Source organism: Myodes glareolus, chromosome 5 (assembly GCF_982192425.1).
Source record: "Myodes glareolus chromosome 5, mMyoGla1.1, whole genome shotgun sequence".
Taxonomy (NCBI): Eukaryota; Metazoa; Chordata; class Mammalia; order Rodentia; family Cricetidae; genus Myodes; species Myodes glareolus.
This window is the reverse complement of record NC_142030.1, coordinates 64,962,614-64,983,993: the sequence shown is the minus strand read 5'-3', so window position 1 is coordinate 64,983,993 and position 21,380 is coordinate 64,962,614. Positions and strand designations below refer to the sequence as shown.

Genomic DNA, 21,380 nt, shown 5'->3' with positions numbered 1-21,380 from the left:
TTATGTAATGTATTTTGATCACAATAAATTCCCTCTTCCCCCTGACTGCTCCCAGACCCCTGCCTCACTCCATCCATTCCTCTCTAAATTTGATATCCTCACACCTCCACTCTTAATTTGTGTTGGCCATATGCTCATGGGTATGGATCATCCACTAGAGTTGACCTACCTGGGGCCACACACTTTAAGAAAATTGGCGCTCCCTCCTGGAAGTCATCAGCTGTCAGTAGCTCCTTGGCTAACACCCCACCCCACTGTACCCTAGTGCTGAATGTTGATGACTTGATCTTATGCAGGTCTTTTGAAGTTTAACAAATAATGCAACCATTTGTTGCCCCACCATACTTAAAGGTATCCAAAATACTGTGAGGTAGAAAGGAGTGTGAGTTTAGATTCTGAATGTTTGTCTGTCACACCAAGTTTTTCCATTTCTTGTGAAAGTAGGAACACTGAATAATGGATGTCACTTCCTTTAACTTAAAAGTTTAATGAATGCTACTTAGAGATACTGAAATGTACATAACGAAAAAACATTTTCTAGTTGAATAAAAAGGCATTTAGTAAATACTTAATGCAGAAGTAGCCAAACCCCCTCCCAAAAAATGAAAAGGATTGCAGTATGAGTAACAACTCCAAGAGAAGTATTTCCTGCTTATTTAAAGCTTTATTCTTTTTGGAGAAAATAATGGACTTTTTCGTTTGCTATCACATGTAAACCCTGTACTCCTGGCACTTCTGTATTGATGTGCTGTCACTCTGAGATGCTGTGAGTGGAACTGTATAGGTACATCTGTAGCCCAACAGCTCCCTCATCCTTAAATACGATATTTCTTGTTGATAAACAGCAGTGCTTTGAAAGAAGCAAGAGATTTTTATTGGTTGTGTTAATATTTGCCTTTTAATTATGGAGTTTTATGCCAATTAAGTTATATGTTACAAATAATGGCAAACATTCTGATCCTATCATTTTGTAAAGCTGTGCCTGGCCAAGCAGAAATTTTATATTCAGTAGTGGGACAATATAAATGCAGCTGACTTACTCAAGAGACTACTCCTTATCCCTGCATCATTTGTGCTTTGGAGTGTTCACCTTTCTTTTAGAAGTAGAGAACTTTCAGAAAATAAAGAATAAAGAAAAATTGTGTAATTCTATCACTTGAACAAAGCAGTTAATTTGGGGTATCTTTTCTTCTAGTCTTCATCCTACATTAAAAAAACCATGTTGCTTGCAACATAACTTTTCACATTTTACTGTGGGATTTTTTTTCTACTTCATAATATAAATACCAAGCATTTAAATGTATGATGGTTTGACTTACAATTCTTAAACTGTAGTGTGTGCCAAAAGCTATATCCTGAACTTTTTGGTTAGTGTCAATTAGCTTGGTAGATTTTCTCAGTCTATTAAAGCCTTTGACTGGTCTTTTCTGTGTACTGCTTCCCCCGAAGAATTTGTTCTTTGAGCAGTCCTGAACTGTAGCCTCTTTCTGTGTTTTATCCTCTATGCTGGTGTATGCCATAGGGAGGGAGAGGAGGAAGAAGGGCATTAGTCTATTATGAGAACATGAGGATGTTCCATTCTCAAATCTGCCTCACTAAGGGTGATGGGACTTGGGTATTTATATTATAAAGAAGCAGATGATTTTAGGAAAAGTTGGTTTGAGGTTGTCGTTGATTGGTTCCTTGGATTTTTTAAGTGAAGCAATCCATAATCTGTATATACGTAGTTGAATGGCCTGCATTTTCATAAGATATTTTCAGGAAATGGCTTTGTTAGCTTGAACTAAAGGTAGAGTTTTCGGCCTTCTGGCATCCAAAGGTCTCCTATTACACATTTGCCTAAACTCAAGTGAAAGGGGAGCAGTTTCACTCAGTTTGTAAGGGACAAAAGTAGTCTGTTTCTTTTAAATAAACATTAGGCAAATGTGAAGTATAAGTGTCCCATTTTAAAAGGTGGTTCCTGTAGCAGAGCTACTGGGAGTATGTGTCTTAACTGATAAAAACACAACTAAGCAAACAAAGCCAGAAGACTTGATATGCTCAGACTTCCGTTTCTTGGATGTCTCGACTGTTGACACCTTTCTTCAAAATGTAGTTCTGAGCCAACCACGGGTGCATGCCATGAAGCCAAAGTCAGTTTCCCAGCTGCAGTACGATTGCATCGGTGCCTCCACTCTACCAACTCTTGCTCTACAGACTGCGCTTTCTAGTCTGTAGGAGAATTAGGGAAAGAATGCCTGAATGTCATTTTAGCAGTGTTTGTCTTCCTCAAAACAACAGCACATAAAAAAGATTTCTCATGCCTTTTTCCGTTGTCCCCTAATGTAGAGATCATAGAATAAAGCCTTTAAGGGAATACAGCCTGCAGCTCCGTTAATATTTCCTTAAACATACTGTTGTATTCAGCTGTTTCCATGCCAGTAAACAAATGCTTGCAAACTGTGCTCACAGACACCCAGCTCTCCAGTTTTGTCTGTGAATTCTGTTCTGTAAAATTCCTACAGAAATGCTTATATAATGTCATGAATTTGCAGTTATCTGTAGCTGGTTGGGTTTTTTTTATTTGATTTGGTTTGGTTTGGTTGGTTTTGGTTTTGGTTTTGGTTTTGGTTTTGGTTTTGGTTGTTGTTGGTTTTCTTTTTTTGCTATAAAATACGCCTTCCTAGCTATCTTGATATCTTTGCACAGCCTTCTGATTTTTAACATTCATTTTCTACAGATTGACAATTAAGAGTTTTAAGTCACTTTTTGTATTATTTATGCTAAAATACAAAAACTGAAGATGTTCCTTAGAGGTTTCTCACATGCTTCTAGGTCTTTAACCCTTGATGCTACTTCCTAAATTTGCTATTTGTATCCTACCCTTCATTTCATACATAATCATTTAATGACAAAAGTATCTTCATTCACAAAGGATAGTTTAGCCTTTTAATTCATAGTAGTAATCATCTATTTAGTTTCATATGAAATTGAATTTCTAGTGAAGGTTTCAATACAAGTTTAGCCAGAGGCAGAGATTTTAAAATAAAGTAAAAACATTTTTATTTGGGTACAGGATTTATTTTAAATCCAGCACACTGGATAATCTAAAACAGTGTAGTGTCCAGGATAAGAGGGCAACATTAAAATAAAATAAAATAAAATAAAATAAAATAAAATAAAATAAAAATGCTTACTCAGTAGAATAGATGGTTTGTGCTGGGAACAACCATCTACTCCATTGAGCAAGTATTCTTATTGGTCCTTACAGTTTCCATCGCTGCTTTTAGACTTGTTTTTAATGAGGTTACTTGGGATAAATCTGTATTGCCTGGTTCCTTGTTTCTGTTTATTTAAATTCTGCCATCCTTCGTGGATGCAGTCCAGATTTTCTGACCCTTCTTACCCGTTTCTTTGGTCCCCATATTATATAGCTACTGGTGTGCATATAAGCAGCCGTTTTACTAGCTGCCCTTCAAATATGCTTCTCCAGTTGTTTGAATTGTACTTCATTAGTGTTGCCCCTTTTGTTCCATGTTGGGGAAAAAAGAACAAGAATGCCAGGAGTTAGCAGAGTAAGAACTACTTAACTACATAGGAAAATTCTGAGAGAGTTAAGATAAAATTTAAGCCAGGCAGTGGTGACGCACGCCTTTAATCCCAGCACTGGGGAGGCAGAGGCAGGTGGATCTCTGAGTTCGAGGCCAGCTTGGTCTACAGAGCAAGTTCCAGGACAGGCTCTAAAGCTACAGAGAAATCCTGTCTCCAAAAGCAACAATGAGAGAGAGGTGGAGGCAGGGGGACAACAAACAAAACAAGCAAAAAAGAGAAAATTTGAATCTTCATAACCTAGAGAGCCTAGTTTACAGTTTTAAACTCTTTTAATTTAAAAAGAATATAGGCTATAATTTATATCTTTAGTAAGAATAGCTACAGTTTACTTATCTTTTATCTATAATTTGCCAGTTAACTGTATAGGAGTTTAAATTTCCTTTCCACTACTAAGTTCAGGCCCGAAACTCATATAGTAAAAAGGATTAGTGAAAGATAAGTTTGTACATTTATTTAATAGAAGTTTTGTGTAACATAACAGCCCTTCAGAAACAATGACTTAAACAACTATGTTGTATATTTTTATGCTCAGGTTTGAGCTGGATAGACTTGAAAAGTGTAGTTTAAGGACTAAGGAATTTGTTTCTATGGTGACAAACCAGGGTGACCATAGCAAGACTTACTTACTCAGCTTTTCCTCTCTGTCCCTCTGTATATAGAGTAGGTACTTCAGAGAAAACAGAGTTCTTTTATGTTCTGCTTTAGGGAAAAGGGCAGGGTGGGCATCAGAGAGAGATATTCCTGCTTCTGCCAAGGTTCTGTTATATTTGGTATAGTATATCTCGAACTCCATCAGTGCACTGTTCCCTCTGTGAAGTCCCATCAAGATTTTTTCAAGGGCTTGAGGCTATCTTATTTATTGAAGCAGTTGCGTCTGAAAGGATTAAGCAGTTCTGTGCAGAAATAGTGTGCAGACCCACGTCTCATGTCTTAAAATTATTGTGGGTTTTGCATGGGTGCATGTGTCTTTTTTCCCCCATAGTGTTACAGAGTATCTCTAAAAATAGCACAAAACTCTCAGAGTAGCTTTACGTGTATGACCAGAGGAAATTTGCAGTAGCAATTTTACAAGTGCAGATTTCTGGTGCTGGAGAAACGACTGAGCAATTAAAATCACTGCTCTCGCAGAGGACCAGGTTCAGTTTCCAACATTCATACAGCAGCTTACAACTGCCCGTACCTCCTGTTCCAGGGGAACCAACATGTTCTTCTAGCCTCTGCAGGCACATGGTGCACATAATACACATACACATAAATAAATAAATCATTTTTTATTTAACTTTTTATTGTTTTTATTGAACTATACATCTTTCTTTACTCCTGTCTCCTGTGATCCCCATGATCCCAATTACTCAGGAGATCATGTCTTTTTTTCCTTTCTATGTAACTCCATGTATGTCTCTCTTAGGGTCCTCTGTTTAGGTTCTCTGGGGTTGTGTAGAATGATTTTTCTTTGCTTTGTTTAAAAGCCACTTATTTGTGAGTACATATTATATTTGTCTTTCTGGGTCTGGATTACTTCATTCAGTATGGTGTTTTCTAGATCCATCTTTGTCTGCAAATTTCAAAATGGCCTTGTTTTTTTACCACCGAGTAGTACTCCATTGTGTAAATGTACCACATTTTCCTTATCCATTCTTCAATCGAGGGACATTTAGGTTGTTCCCAGGTTCTGGCCGTGACAGATAATGCTGCTATGAACATAGTTGAGCACATGTCCTTGAGATTATGATTGAGCATCCTTTGGATATATACCCAACAGTGGTATTGCTGGGTCTTGAAGTAGATGGTTTCCTAATTTTCTGAGAAATTGCCATACTGATTTCCAAAGCAGCTGTACAAGTTTGCATTCCAACCAGTAATGGAGGAGAGTTCCCTTTATCCCACATCCTTTCCAGCATAAGCTGTCATCAGTGTTTTTGATCTTGGACAGTCTGAATCTCAGAGTTATTTTGATTTATATTTTTCTGATGACTGAGGATGTTGAGCATTTCCTTAAGTGTCTTTCAGTCAAAATAAATCATTTTTTAAAGACAGATAAAGATTTTTTAAAGACTTCTTTTAGAAGTTTTTAATATGCATCACCAGTACAGAATCATTTTCCTTGTTATAAATATCATTGTGACTAGTGTTCTCAAATGTGTGCAAGAATAGTGTTCTCAAGCGTATGCAAGGTATTATGAAGTATGAGATCTTGGCATGTGATGGAACTTGAAGGCATCTGTAGATGTCTTGAGTAGCAAAGATAATTGTGTGGATGTGGGCCACTTGACATTGGAATGACTGAGGTGCGGTGAATACATGTGCCTGTGTATCTCCATCCTCCTTTCATGTACATACTTTGAGAGTTTTTCTCCCTGACTAGAAATCACTTTGCCTTTGTTTGTTAAATATACTTTTTTTGATGGTTCTTTTCCGTTACCTGGATCCTGTTTTTTTTTTTCATTTAAGTTGTTTTAATGTATTAAGGTATATCTAGATGTGAATGCAGTTAGAAATTAGAATTATAAAGAAGTCAATGAAGAAAATTGGAATATAAAGACTCTATAACAAATGTTGTATTAATAATAAAACACACTAAAAGTGGAAGCTGCGGAGTCAACCATGTAGACAAATGAGAAAATATCTTTTGTCTGCAAAAGGCAGCAATCCTACATAAACATGGAGGTCTCTGTCTGACTTAGGACAGTGGGCTAAGTCTGATCGTTCCCCTCCATACAACTTTTTGAACTACCACTCTAAATACTGTTTTCCTTATTATTTTGTTCAGTAGCTCTTCTGGTTGAGTGTATTAGATCATAGAAGCAAACAAAAAAGAAAACCAAGTAAAGCTAGTTCAGCCATTTTGAAGTATTTTATGATTTCGTTGTCTATGTTTTGGCCCTTTTCTTTTTAATGCTTTTTGAAATAAGGTCTCTTGTCACTCACGTTAGCCTTGAACTCCTTCCTCTTCTATTGAAGTACAGGGGTTACAGGTTAGTTGATGGTTTGTGAAAATGGATTACTGTTACTGTTGGCTTATTTGTTTAAAGAACCTACAACCAGGATGTACACTGTATGTAGAATTGCTATTTTTCTAGGGAATGGGATAGACTAATTGATCTAAAGTTATCAGTTATTGAAAGTAGCTTTCATGGAGTACTTTTTATTAAAAGTTCTTGTTTCTTAGTATTAAGTTTGAAGTTGTGGTTGAGTCTAAGTTTTGGGAAGCAGGGCAGGAGGAAAGGAGCCAGGCAGAAATTGAGTGGCCCAAATACCATGTTTGTGGTTCTAAACTTTCCGTATTTCTTTCTTTGAGCAAATTTTGCTTGAGGCAGTTATTGAAACAGTTTGCTGAATTTTCCTGGCCCATTAGAAATCCATGGTCTAGTTCTTCATTTCAATAAACAATTTTAAAATTTTCTAGTGATTATATTTATTTTCTTTATTTTTTTAGCATAATAAATTCTAATCTAGATCTAAGATTCCTTTTTATAGTGACCTGACTAATAAGTGGCATAAATATTATATAGGTAAAATTCAAAGAAAAAAGCATATGACCTAATTTATGCTTGAAAGAATATATCAGAAATATGATTCAACCAAGCCCAAAAAATGTATTTTTCCTTTGTTATTTAAATCATTTAGGGTACCCTTTTGGAGATAGTCCTTGTTGTGTGCCATCAGTTTATTTATGTTTGCTGTGTGTAGATAGATGTGTATATCTTTACCCTTTTTGACATGATATATGTCTATCTTGATTTTTCTCATCCACAAACTTCTTTAAAAGCTATTCAATATAATCTATCTAACCAGGTGGATAATTATGAACCAATTGATGTCCATATTAATAATAATTCTGTGCATTGTTCCAATATCATTAATTACAGAACCTGTCTATATTGTTATGCTCCAAGGTTGAATGTAACTATTTTTGTGGCCAAGGAATAATCACATACCAAACCTGGAGATAATCACATGTGTAATATGTAGTTTTTTAATGTTAGGTTGAAACTGTGGCTTTTAAATTTTTTGCTGTTTACCACTGAGGACAGCTTATTACTGAGCCTAAGGACTTTGAGGACACAAATCTAAAGGTTAAATCTTAACAGTTTAAGGTTAAATGGAGGACAGGAAGGAAAGGAAAGAGAATCTGTTGATTCCAGTGAAGATAGGTTCATGGTTGGGATGGATCTTTCTTTTCCTTCTCAGATAGTTTATGTTTATGTTCACCTGACATGTTTTAAAATAGCAGGCCTGTAGCTGAGCTCAGCGATAGTGTTTGCTAGTTTACCCAGCAAACAGAAACCCGAGTTCAATTCCCAAGACAAAGACAAGGAAAAATGTACTAAAATAATAGTCACAAGTATTGACTACTTTGAACTGGCTGAATACATTTTTGAAGTAGCAAATTAGTTTTTTTTTTCCAGAATATTAAAACATCTTAGTCCTGTAAAGATATAGACTAACCTCTGTGTGTTAAAAGACCATTTTCCCCAGGGAACAACCACTAATACCAGCTTTTAATGCAGATTTTCATGCATATTTATTAGCCGTAAATATCAGTGACTAATTTATTTCTGATGTTTTATATGTTTATATACTATTGCATTAGAATAACCTTAAGATTTGAAGTTCAGATTCATATATAATTTTCCTCTAATTAATTGCTATACTTTGTTATATCTGACAGTAAGGATACTAGGAACTATCCAGCACTTAAAATGACATTTATGTGCAGCAAAAGATCTGTCTTATCTTTTCTTAGAATTATTGTTTTTTTTAAAAAAAATCAGGGGATTAAGAGATAATCAGGTGAGAACACTGGCCTGCTCTTCCAGATGGAACAGGTTCAATTCCCAGCACTCACATGGTGATTCATAATCTGTAACTTCAGTTCTAGGACATACAGTGTCTTTTTATTACCTCATCAGGCACTGCACACACATGGTGCACAGACATACAGGTAAAGCACCCACACAGAGAAAATAAGAAGAAAAAATATCAGTATAAAATATCTTCATTACTCATTCAGAAAAGTCTCAGTTTGAGCTGAGGAAATGAGTCAATGGGTGAAGTGCATTCCACACAATCATGAGTGCCCAAGTTGGTTACATAGCACTCACGTAAGAAGTTAAGCATGCCATTGTGCGCTACACCCCAGAACCCAACAACTTACTGACAAAACAGTCTTCTGAAATGTCAAGTTCAAACTTCACTGAGAAATGGCCTAAATAAAACTTGGCCAGCTCCCCACACAGACCCTGAATCTACACATAGAAAGGTCTTAATTAAGAAACTTAATCTCAGAATTGAAGCTATTATAAACCTCTTTAATAATGTAAATCCTTTTCTCATATTTGTTAGGTTTGTTAAGAAACCAGATATTTGTTTGAATGAATCAAAAAACTAAGGGTTCATTCTGTTGGTCCAATAATAATCATCATTTAGTATTATCCTAGATGATGTTAAACAAGGATACCTAAGTAGGGAGGAATTAAGGGATTGGAATGTAGTGGGATAATCTTGTTCTCTTTTGGTAAAGAAGCTCCATTCTCCCAGATCTCAAAGAAGGGAACATTTGGCCTAGCTAAGCCATGTCCACTGAGAAATCCCACCTCCTTCAACCTTCATTCTATAGCCAAACCCTTTCTTTTATTGAAAGCACTTGCATGTGTGCATGTGTAATTTGACATGTCTATGTATGTAGTGATCAGAGTTGAGGCTCTCTTGTACTTGTTAAATGCTTTCCTAAGATTTCATTCTCTTAGGTGCATGACAAAATGACTAGTTCAATAAGACTATACTCTCAGACTGTCAGTGGTTTTAAGGTGGCCTTTTTTTTTTGCATTCTAAGAATATTTTCAAACTCAAATATTATTTTCTGTGTTTTTTAAATCCTATATTTTGTTGTTTTTTACATTTGTGTTTAAGCCTTAGAATTAATTTTTAGGGTGATACAATATAATTGAGGGATTTTTTTAATATATATTACAGCAGACATACAATTGCTTTTCAGAATATAGTTTGGCAGAACACAAAGAATGTGAGGGGAATTTTGAGTTTTTGTGAGAAAATCAAAAACAGCAACAACAACAAAAAAAGAGTCTTGTCGCCTCAGTTTCTTCAAAAACAAGGAATTGTTCTTGGAATGTGCTTTTGTGCTCCTCCCAGGTATAGCAGCTAGGAGTGAGTTTCCTTTTGATTATTCATTACAGCTGAAAATTGTTACTTGTTCATGTGCCTCTATGCCTGGCACATGTTGCTTATCCTTGTGATTGGACACTTTATTCATAGGATTTTTAACCCTGAGTATAAATTGTCTGATGTCTGAATAAAGTTGGCTATTGCATGAGACTTTAGTTCACCTCAGTTTTGGGCTCCACTCTCCTAGGTCTACACTGCGGATTAGAGTCGTAAGCAATGGTTGTTTCAGTACTTTCAGTACTCTTTGTCATTCTAATTATTCTTGCCAAGTTCTTTTGAAAATTCACATGATTGCATAGTGATTTGTTTCTGCGCTTTCTATTTTCTTATCTGCTATAGTTTCTCTCTTTTTGGTGACGTGCTGAAATCTACCTCTAAAGTTCTATTTTTAAAGCCTATAGAACTTTAATTGTGATTGCAAAAATAATTAATATCTTAAATGCTATCTGACCCACATACATAAATATATGCAGGCTTGATTTTAAACAACTCACATAATTGTTTTATAATTTTTAATATTAGGTCTTTTTATCTGTAAGTGGAAAATTATTTTAGATGCTTCTATAAGTAACACTTTTAAAGTTCCATTTGTTTGTCATTTATAACTGATTTATAGAAAAACATGAAAATTTAAATTTTCATGTAAATGATGTTGTATATTCCTGCAAGAGTCTGTTTAATATTTCCAGGAGATAGTTTATTAATACTTATTGAGATTTTCTACATAGACAGACATGTAATTTGCAAGTGAGGATAGTTTTACTGCCTTCTGACTATTATATTGTTTTTGGTGTCAGAGTGCATTCATGATTTATTTGCACATTTATACGTAGATCAGTTGCCACCTTGAATAAAATATTTGTTGTGTTAGTGATAGGTTCAAGTGAATTTTGTATTATATGTGATTTTTGTCTTCTCAACATAATGAATTGTATTCTTTGACATTTTAATTTTTTGATGCTTGGGACTGAGCCTAGGGACTTGTATAATTGCTAAGCTTCACTGTACCAGAGATCTATACCCTGAGCCTGTTGTTGATTTGTTAATGCTAGAGACCAAGTTAATGTTGGGATAAATTCTACCGATATGCCATGTATTGTTTTTAGATTTTTATTACAGTGTAATTATATTTTGTGTATGGGTGTGTATGTACTGCAATTTGAATGTGGAAATCAGAGAACAACTTGTGGGAGGGAACTGGTTCTGTTCCTAGAGATAGTACTCAGTTCCTCAGGATCCTAAATCACCAGCCCCTAATGTGTTTTTATTTTTATAAATAAATTAAGATTAATTCCTTTAATGATATATTTTAAGGTTTTTTTTTTTAAATCTACTTATAAAGTCAGTTAGCTAGTTTTATTTTCATGATTTTCTGGCTTTGTTTCATTCATAAATGTTCATTTATGAATGTTTGAAAATATTCCTCATTCCTTAGTCACCAATTTTTCCTTCTGTCATATTGAGCTATTTTGCATTTTTTGTATAATTTGTTTGTGTTATTACTAGTCAATCTTACTGGCATAAAGTTTTACATAATGATATTATTTTAATGCCTGGGATATCTACTGGTATATCTTCCTTCATTCCTGATATTAGCTTACCTTTCTTTCTTTTCTGATAATGCAAAATTTCTTTCACACATCTTCATATGCTCCCCGTTCTCTACTTGGGGTTCCAATTATACATGTACACAATGCCTGTGTTTGCTCTGTTGATCAATGAAGTGCTGATCTCTGAATTTCCACCAGTTTTCCCTTTGACTTAGTTGTATTTGTTTGTTCCTGTCTTGCCAGATATAGTGCTTGTTTTCCTTTGCCTTGTCCTTTTTTCACTGTTGTGTTCCCATTTCCAATACTGTATGTTTCTCTTTGGGTACTTAGGATTATGTCTTCCGTGCTCCATTTGTCTACTTGAATATAATTATGACACCCTACTTTTAATGTTCCCATTTCATTGTCCTGGTCATTGCTGCATCTCTTTGTTTTTATATAATGCATATTTTCGTTAAATTCTTTTTAAATGTTGAAATTTATTCTGCTAGAAAGTTAAATTTTTAAAAAGTTAAATTTTTTTCAGGTGAACTTGATGATGTTAATCTTTTCTTCTTTAAGCTGTATTAGAGTAAATATAAAGAGACGATTAAGAAAAACTGGAGAGCAAATGTTTCAGATTCGTAGGCTAGGATTCTGCCACTGCATTCTTTCAGAGACAATATATGAATAAATGAGCATAGCTGTGCTCTAGTAAAACTTAAATACAGAAAAGTAGGGCATTTTGTTGAGCTTTCTTTCTTTATGCTGCATGCTGTTCAAAACTTTGAACTTTGGGAACTCTGGGATTTAATAATGTGGATTAACAGTTTTACTTTTTAAAAATTATTATATTCCTGACACTGTATAGTTTCACTATGTAAAAGTACAGATTATTATTCAGACCCATAATCAAAGGGAACTGACCCCTAGGCAAATTACTGAAGCATTGCTTCTTTATATTTTGCATATAAATTCTAGTCCATCAGTGCATCCTATCCTCCCAGTACTCTGGACATCATTCTTTGCCTTCTCAATTCAGCAAGCCCCCATCTTCTGCTTAGATTTCTCTATGCTATATTTAGACTCCTCCTCCCTACTTTATGGTCCATAAATTGGCTCTAAGCAGAAAGCCCCAGGGTGGTTAGGAGATTCACAGCATTGACTTCTTTTCTCAGAGATTGAGAAGGCTATACTGTCTGTACTCCAATGGTGCCGTATGTGTTTTGTTCACTCTATTAGTTGTTCATAGTCGGAGAACAAATCCCATTTGTTTACTGTGTCCTGGCCAGAAATAATAGCTATATTTATTAATGCATACTTTGTGTGTGTGCTTGCATGTGTGTCTATAAAATACATTTTATAATGTATTCACATTTCAAATAATATCTCTCTAAAATAAATTCTCAAACTTAAACTAAGCAAATACTTATTCTTTGTCAGGTTAGTCAGGATTTTAACCTACTGCTTTTGTTAAACACTGTTGTAGAGAAAATACTGTACTGGTATTATGATGAATTTTGGTATATGTGATTTCTATTTTTATAAAAATTACTGCTAAGTTTTTCGTTGTCTTTTTTATTCTCAGATGGAGAAAAGGTGGACACAATGTACTAGCTCTCTTTGAAGAGAGTTTTGCAGTTAAAAAAAGAAAAAGATAATGAGAATTATTATCATTTTTATTTCACAAGTAAAAAGACACATCTAGCAAGACTACAATTATAGTGAGCAAACACCAGTCATCCAAAATGCAAATACAGCTTGGCTTGTTTAAAGCTTTTAAGTAATAACCCCTAATAGCAGAAGTAATGTTTCTGGTTTTATTTTTCTGTTATATTGAAAAGAAAATCTAGTATTAAATCACTCCTTTGTATGGTGTTTGGAGGAAGGGTGTACTAAGATACGATGATGTTTTCTACATTGAATAGTCTTGAGTGTGTGTAAGAATTCTTAGGACACCGTGCTTTGTATCTGTCAGTCCTACAAGACCATTTGAGCTACTCAGTCTATACACTGACAGAATGTGTTAGGACCTCTGGTAACAACAGTTACATCATCTATAAATGCCAATCCTAAGAGTGCAAACAAAATGTGCCTATACATGGCTGGTAGTTATCAGATGTCTTATTTTCTTGATCTTGCATGCTACAGCCTTCAAACTCCTTATGTGTGGTCATTTAGATAAATTGTCCTATTTATATATTGACTCTAAACTTATATATTGTAAGATAGTCTGTTAGGGTTCTAATCTGAATGCTGAAACTTTTGAACATCAATATGCTACTACAGGTGGAAAATTAAATACTTGGTTTTATGTAACAGGTTGCATTATAGATGCAGGCACACTAAAAAGCTGTGTGTTTAAGATGTACAGAAATAAAAGGAATTGTATCTTTATATTTAAGTCCTGTTCCAGACAAGAATATTCAGTCAGTATATAACACACTTTCCCATGCCCCGTTTCCCCAGGAATCAGATAACTGAATTACATAATTTATAGTCTCAGTTCACAGCAGAAAGAGTTCCCTGCTAATTGCAAAGTCAGTCCTCATTTTCTCCTTTCTACCTTCCCCTTTACATTAAAAAGTCACTAGAACTAAAATGAAAGAAAGAACTGATGCTAAATCTAAAAGTTTTTCATTGTCCTTGTATGTTTCCATAGCAGTTGATGGTTCTTAAGGGCCCCAGCACCTCATGGTACCAGTTCCTAGCAATAGCCTTCTTGAAAAGTGTGGAGTCTTACGCAGCAACCAGTTGATTGGGATATGACACAAATTCTAATTGGGATTAATAAAAACCCAGAGTCATGCTGGGCAACAGTGGCATGTGCCTTGAATCTCAGCACTTGGGAGGCACAGGCAGGCTGGTGTCTGTGAATTCGATTCCAGCCTGGTCAGCAAGAGCTCGTGGTTTACAAGAGCTAGTTCCAGGACAACTACTGTTACACAGAGAAACCCTGTCTCATCAAACCAAAAACAAACAAAAAACAGAATCAGATATAGGGGTTAATGCTGAAGATCAGAGATGCAGAGCCGTCAGACATAGAGAGTTCTTTCACTGCTCAGACATAAGGGGCGATCCTGTCCTCAGACTGTCTCAGACTGCAGCTCTCTCCACCAAACCTCAGACTTCACTGAGTTGCTTTCTCCTTCCACCTTATATCCCTCTCTACACCAGCCTTATCACATCTGTCTCCATCTTCCTAGTGCTTGGATCGCCTCTGTGTGAGCTGTATTTCTCTTTTAGACAGATTCAATCTTGTGTAGCCCAGGGTAGCCTTGAACTAACAGAGATCCCTCTGCCTCTGTCTCCCACGTCCTGGGATTAAAGGTGTATGACAAGACTCCCTGGCCTGTAGTGTTTTAGGTCTGTACTCTGATATTTAGGCAAGCTTTATTTGTTAAAACATAAAGAAAGTATCACTATATTGGAGTCTTTGCACTGCTTTTGTTGTTGTTGTTGTTTTGTTTTGGGCTTTTTGTTTTTTGGTTTGTTTGTTTGTTTGTTTTTTGCACGTTACTTTTTGCAAGTTCATGTTACTTTTTGCAAGCCAGTCCTTTCCAGGTTTCAAGGGGTAGTTTTGGTATCATACATACAGCTTTTGTTTGAGCGTCTGAGGCAGGTATAAAAATTCTGCCTATTCTCAGCTTCCTAAATTCAAATCAGTGAAAGAGTAGATAAATCCCATTTGCTTCTTGCTCCTTTCACTTCAAATACCCTCCCAGTACGAGAGCACTAATAACTATGTTAAGGTCCCAGTGTGTAATCACCCAGTGAAAATGTCTGAACTAACTCAGTGGATGTTCTAGAGAAACAGTTGCTCACTTTTCTCAAGTTATCTTTATGCATGCTAAAAGCTGGCTTTCCACTTTAGATTCCCTTGGTATCTTAGGTTGAAGTAAAGGAAAAAGGGGAAGAAATTACTCTTTTCATCTGCCCTTCAGGAAATCTCCTATGTTCCTAAAGCTCTTGTTTTTTGTTTTGTTTTGTTTTTCTACCTAGGAGTCCAATGTGCTGATTGCTGCTAACAGCCAGGGTACAATTAAGGTAAGCCATTTCCTACATCCCTCCCTCAGTTTAAACTCAGATCCATTTTTTAAACTGCAACCAGCTCTTGGAAATATACAGCTATACTGAGCCTTCATGATCTTTCCAAATTAGGGGTTTCAGCCCTCAGAAATGACTTAATTGACAATGAAAGAAATAGGTAGCTCACATTTATGGAGATGATAATGCTTGTTGGGGCTGAGGGCTAGATGGTTTGATAAATGGTCAGAGAGAAACAGGTGAGGGCTATTGGGTGTTTACTTTGGGCCAGCACAGCCATACATGGGACATTTAGTAGGACATTTGGCAGAACATGAGTGCCTATGTATTTGCAGCCTTCATCTGTACTTTGTTCTTCCTCATGTTTCTCTTCTTCTCTTCCATAACAAGTAGAGTTTTTTCTCCCTCCTTGCTAAGGTGGGAGTCAGAATAGAGAGGAAATTCTATTGTTCTGTAATCTGAAAATCTGTGTGTACCCAAGAGCATAATCTGAGTCACAGACTCATAGTGTTAGCACATGCTTTCTTTTTTAGTTAATGGTTCAAGGAAATCAAACTTTCATTTGATTATAACTTTTAGTATTTAGCCCTTGGGCATAATGCATTATTTATATAAATAAATGATGAGCTAAGCAGTGAAGTTTTTCTAAACAAAACCTTGTTTGGGTGGATGGAAATTTTTATGTATAGAAGTTTGGTGCTAACACATACTTTAAGAGAACATCTTTCTCTTATATATTCTTTTGGAAATTTCAGAAAGCATTTTTTATGATGTTTGTTATTTTGCCACAACATCCTATAATTCATAAATAAGTGACCTGAAGCATCAAGGGAGCAAATCCAAACTAACCTCATCCTGTGGAAATGAACATACAAACTCAAGGCAGAACTGCTTTGGTCAGCTGGTCAGCTGATTCATATGACAGTTGTCTTTTCCAGGCAGGTAGTCTGTTTGGTAATATCTTTCCTAAAGAGGGACCCCAGCTCCATTGACAGCTAGGCCTTTAATTGAAATTATTAGTTCCTTTCAGGAGGCCTCAATCAAGGTGGTAAGTCTTGGAATTTGACTGAAGTCCCTAGTCTCTCAGTTTCACATTCTCTTGGCAAGGCATGGATTAAAAATAGAACACCTTAATCAGCAGCCATACGGAGCATATGGAATTATTAACATCCCTATAACTGCAAGGCTACAATGGAATCCCATAGATCCTCAGAACCATACATTTTTCAGCATTGACCTGTCATGTCTAGAGGACCCTAATGTACTACAGAGTGCATACAAAAAGCACTGTGAAGCTCAAGCAGAAGATGAAGGGTTGCACCTTTCAGGTCTTTATGACCTAAAATTACAGTGTCCATGGAACAGTCCTTGACAGTCCCCCAACCACCTTCATGTTCTCTGTCTTTCTTAGCCATTTCCTTCCTTGTTTTCCTCAGTTTTATTTTTATCACCATCACAGCTTACTTTCATGGCTTGGTAATAACATAACACTAAAACTAACCAAGTTTTTTAATACCAGATGGTTAGCATTGAAAGATGAAAGAAACAACAGGAAAGGCAACATCCATATCCTTTAAAATCTTGATCACTGTTGCTTTAGCATTGTTGACCTAGTGCTCATTAAGAGAAGAAATATTAAAATCTCTTACAATATTTTTCCTTAAGAATATTTTAAAATACCAAAAGATACTCCAAAGATACTCTGTGCATGCTTCACCTCACCATTTGTATCCAACAGTTTCACTTAGTTTGCTTTAAAGACTTCCTAATTGGTGCAGTAACTAATTTGAAATTTTTTATACAGTGCTTGAGTTGAAAGAAGGAATGAGCATCTGGTTCTTTCCAGTTCCTTGGCATTATACCAGTTAGTAGGCATTTGTATTTTCCAGTAGTACATGCAGTAAAATGTCTTTAGACTTGGATGTTTTAGAACTCCTCTGTGAAACTCTTCTTTGTGTTTCCCTTATTAGGTGCTAGAATTGGTGTAAAGGGTTTCCTGAAGTCAAATTGTGTTTGATCCTCCTGAAAACCATCTGCAGCAGATGATGAGAAAAGAAAGAAATGGCATGTGATGTCTCTCCAAAGTCATCCTGGGTTTTGGATTTGTACTGAGTACTTTTTTTCCTCCTTTTATGCCATTGGGAATACCCAGAGAATTCTCCGCCATCAGTGTAACTATGAACTTTGCTGTTGGCAGTGTGGCTAATTTTTGTGATAGGGAAACAAATTCTTTTAAATAAAAATAAATAAAAAATAATAAAAGTTTATTGAGCCACAGCTGAGCTGGGAATGCCTTTGTTGGATGTTGTGAGAGTCTTTTGAAGAAGTATTACAGCTGGGATGTAGAGAATGTACTGGCTGGGGCAGGAGAAAGGCTCAGTGAATAAGAGCTGGCTGCTCCTGCAGAAGATCAGGTTCAGTTCCCCGCACCTGCTTAGCACCTCGCAGTTATTTATAGCTCCACTGGGCGATCTGGGTCCTCTTCTGGCCTCCTGGAATACCAGGTATGCATGTGGTGCACATACAGACATCTAGGTAAAATGCTCATACATTAAAATGAAAATAAATCTTATTTTAAAAGAAAGGAAAAAATGTACTGGTGAGTAATTTTAAAGTTGTTTTCTCCAACCTCTTTGGAACTGCGCATATCATTATGAACAAAAGGTAAAATGTGTGGATTCTTTCCAGTGAGGTTAATGTTTAGAATCAAAAAGAATTCCTTTCTATACACCCTTATGAGATTATCATCATTAGATCTTTTGTGTTCCTCCAGATCTGGCCAAAGATATAAGAGTTTTACTTACTGGGCCAGTTCTCTTTGGCAACAATAAGCCTTCGATAAAGTCAAGTCAGCTTTTGTTTTAACCAGACCTATCAGATATTACTGGCCAAGACTGATCAGTGACCTGGAGCAAGGTCAACTGCCCTTTTTGGTAAAGGAACATATAGAAAATATTTTAGGCTTTGCTGGGCTTGTGGTCTCTGCTATAACTGCTGAGCTAGCTCCACCAGTGCAGTCGGAAAGTAGTCACAGATATGTAGACAAATGAGCATGGCTGGAAGATAGGTGAAATTCCAGACTCTGCCTGCAACTCATTATCTCCAAGCCCCTGACTTGGAAGTGAACTTGTATGCTCTGGTACTCCTAATTTCCAAGCATGTGACCTCCTTAATTGTCTAATTAGTTTATAAATCATTTCACATCACAGAGCATTGGGTCAAACAAAAGTAACATGGAGAACTACTTAAATCTGAATACTTTTCAGAAGAAATGGTTCAAGCAAAATTTTTCACACATTTCATAAAACACTTGCAGAAAGGTTGGTTGTGTGAAGAATGCTCTATCCCAGTAGATCCCTCAGTTAAAGGTAATTGAGACCTAAGTAAGCTTACATCTTTTTCTCTGTGTATTTATTGAAGCCAAGTGTCTCTTGAAATTTAGAATTTTTCAAATATCAGAAAATTCAGAAAACTCATAAAACTATATTAGATAGCAAGCCCAGCAAAACTAAAGCAGTATTTCATGGTCCAGCACACACTTCTGCAGCAAAGCATGCATGTTCATATTGTATGAGATTGGCTAGGAAAGAGGAAAAAGAATCTTACAGTTTAGGTAATGTTTTATCTTTAAATGACTTTTCTTCAAACTTAAGTGAAACTTACTAGTTTTCACAGCTTCTAGAGAATTGCATCTTACATGATTTCTAAAAGTGAAAACCTTCTAAAAATTTGGCCCCTAGTCTGAGAGAAAGGGCTGCTATTTGGGGACCAGAGAGACTACTCAGTGATCAAGAGCACTGCTGCTCTCGTGGAAGACCCAAATGTGATTCCAAGAAACTTCAGGGCTACCCACATCTCTTAAAATCCCAGTTCCAGGGAATTTGACATGGTGCATGGACATCCATGCCAGTGAAACACCCACACACACGAATAAATCTTTAAAATTTCAAGTTACCATCTGTCACCAGTGAATGTTGAGATTAATGAATGGCAGCTTGTGGAAATGTAGGAAGAGTGTTCTAAAAGAGGTCCTGGTATTAGAGCTACATGTCCTGAAAATCTTTAAGAAGTAGTTAATGCCACCTCGAATTCCTTTAAATGTTGTTTTTACATGCCCACATTTTTAATTATTCTCCTCATGCTCTATTTAGTAGAGTTGGTAATGTTAGTTTCCATGTTTACAAGAGACAATATTCTGTTTGGTTATCAAAAGGATTTGCCCTTTTCTTAAATAAATTATTTTAAGCTGGTGCTTTCCTGTTTTTTTTTTTTATTTTTTTCTTTATTTTTTAAGATAGATTAGCATGTAGCCTAGACCAAATAATTTTATTCTATAGTCACAAGTCACCTTGAGCTTCTTATCATCCTGCCTCCATCCTGGGTGCTGGGATATAATCATGTGCCATTCCTCCTACTTTTAAGTGCTGGGGAATACATCCTAAGGCTTTATGCATGTATCAACTGAACTACATCTCCAGCCTCTTCATTTAATTTTTTTTTCTTGAAAATCATAAAGTGTTCTAAATTTGAGTTCACTTCTGCAGGACATCAAGATCAAAATAACGCTATTCCTTGTAAAAATACAATGCTTAAATTATGATTAGAGAACATGTACATTTTTAACAAAATTCTCAAGAATAAAGTGTCAAGGTGTGTTTAATTTTCATTTGTTTGTTTTGTAAGGTTTTTCACAGAGCTTGTCTTTATTCCCAAGCATATATTTCTGTGCACAGAGAACACTTTGAATTACTGTGTAAAGTTCTTGTTAAAAGATTGAGTTAAGTAGCAAACAATTAAGAGACTGAAACCAAATGTGGTGGCACACTCCTGTCATCTTAGCGCTTGGGTGGTAGAGTCAACAAGGTCAGAAATTCAGGATCATCCTCAGCATCATAGCAATTTCTAGGCCAGCCTGGACTACCTGAGATGAAACTCGATCTCAAGCAACCAGGGTGGGGAAAATTTTGGAACTTAAATACAACTTTTAGATTTATCTTATAGTGGTATATTATTTGTGTTATAATAAAGAGAATTTGTCTGAAGATCAATGCCAAGCAGCTAGATTAGGCAGTCTTACAGGCCAAGCAGTGGTGGTGCACACTTTTAATCCCAGCACTAGCAAGGAATATAAAACAGGAGGAGACAGGTCTCAGTCTCAGTCTGAGCACTCTTGATGTGGGAGAATTGTCTGTATTCTGTCGATCATATTTTAATAAAACGCTGATTGGCCAGGCAGGCAGTATAGGCGGGAAAGCCAGACAGGAAGTAGGGGTGGAGCAAAGAGACTGGGAGTATTCTGGAAGCAGAAGCTCCCTCTGCCACTCCTGCGCAGACCACCGAAGAGGCAGCATGTAACTTGCCCAGCCGAGAAAGGTACGGAGTCATGTGGCTAATGTAGATAAGGATAATGGGGTAACATAAGTTATAAGGACTAATAAGAAGCCTGACCTAATGGGCCAATCAGTTTATAATCTTATGGAGTCTTGTGCGTGATTTTTCTTTGTGGCTTGCCGGTTGTGGGGTACTGGGCGGAACAGATACCCCAACAAGCCGGCCCTCATGTCACACTCACGGAGGGAGGGTCACTCACTTTCAATCTGAGTGAAGGTAAGAGCCAGTGGCTGGCTGCTTTGCTTTTCAGATCTTCCGGTTGACCCCCAATATCTATCTCTGAATTTTTATTATTCATGCTACATTGTCTTTCTGAATTATTAGTAAGCAAGGGAGAAGAATACAGGATGAGTTTGAACAGAGGAACCCAGTGCAGTGGCATTTTTTGGGCATGATTGAGAATTTGGATTTTTGTTATAAAACAGTTAAACAGAATGATGTTATCAGATTGATGACTAATGAATTAGTGAAGGCAAAAAGTTAGGAAAATAGTTGAAAGTTAATAGGAACTTGAATTAAAGATAAAATTAGCCACCTTAGATCCTGCTTCAGCTATTGGAGTTAATCTTAACCAAAAGAACTTACCCCAGCTAGTTTATTTCTTCAGGGGATTGCATTATACCAGGCCAGCAATGA

General features: G+C 36.2%; 1 protein-coding gene and 1 non-coding gene across 3 annotated transcripts in view; both read left to right on the top strand.

Moving 5' to 3' along the window:
* Cop1 (COP1 E3 ubiquitin ligase) overlaps positions 1-17,630 on the top strand; it is a 123,166-nt gene extending 105,536 nt beyond the window's left edge. For both annotated transcript variants that reach the window (XM_085688035.2, XM_085688034.2), the window contains exons 19-20: positions 15,309-15,353; positions 17,324-17,630. In XM_085688035.2, coding sequence (XP_085544161.1) covers positions 15,309-15,353; positions 17,324-17,341 — 63 coding nt within the window. In that variant the 3' untranslated portion in view covers positions 17,342-17,630. The remainder of the gene's footprint in view (positions 1-15,308; positions 15,354-17,323) is intronic.
* On the top strand, positions 6,174-6,313 carry LOC125391999 (small Cajal body-specific RNA 3). Its single transcript, XR_007229360.1, has one exon.
* Positions 17,631-21,380: the final 3,750 nt, after the last annotated feature.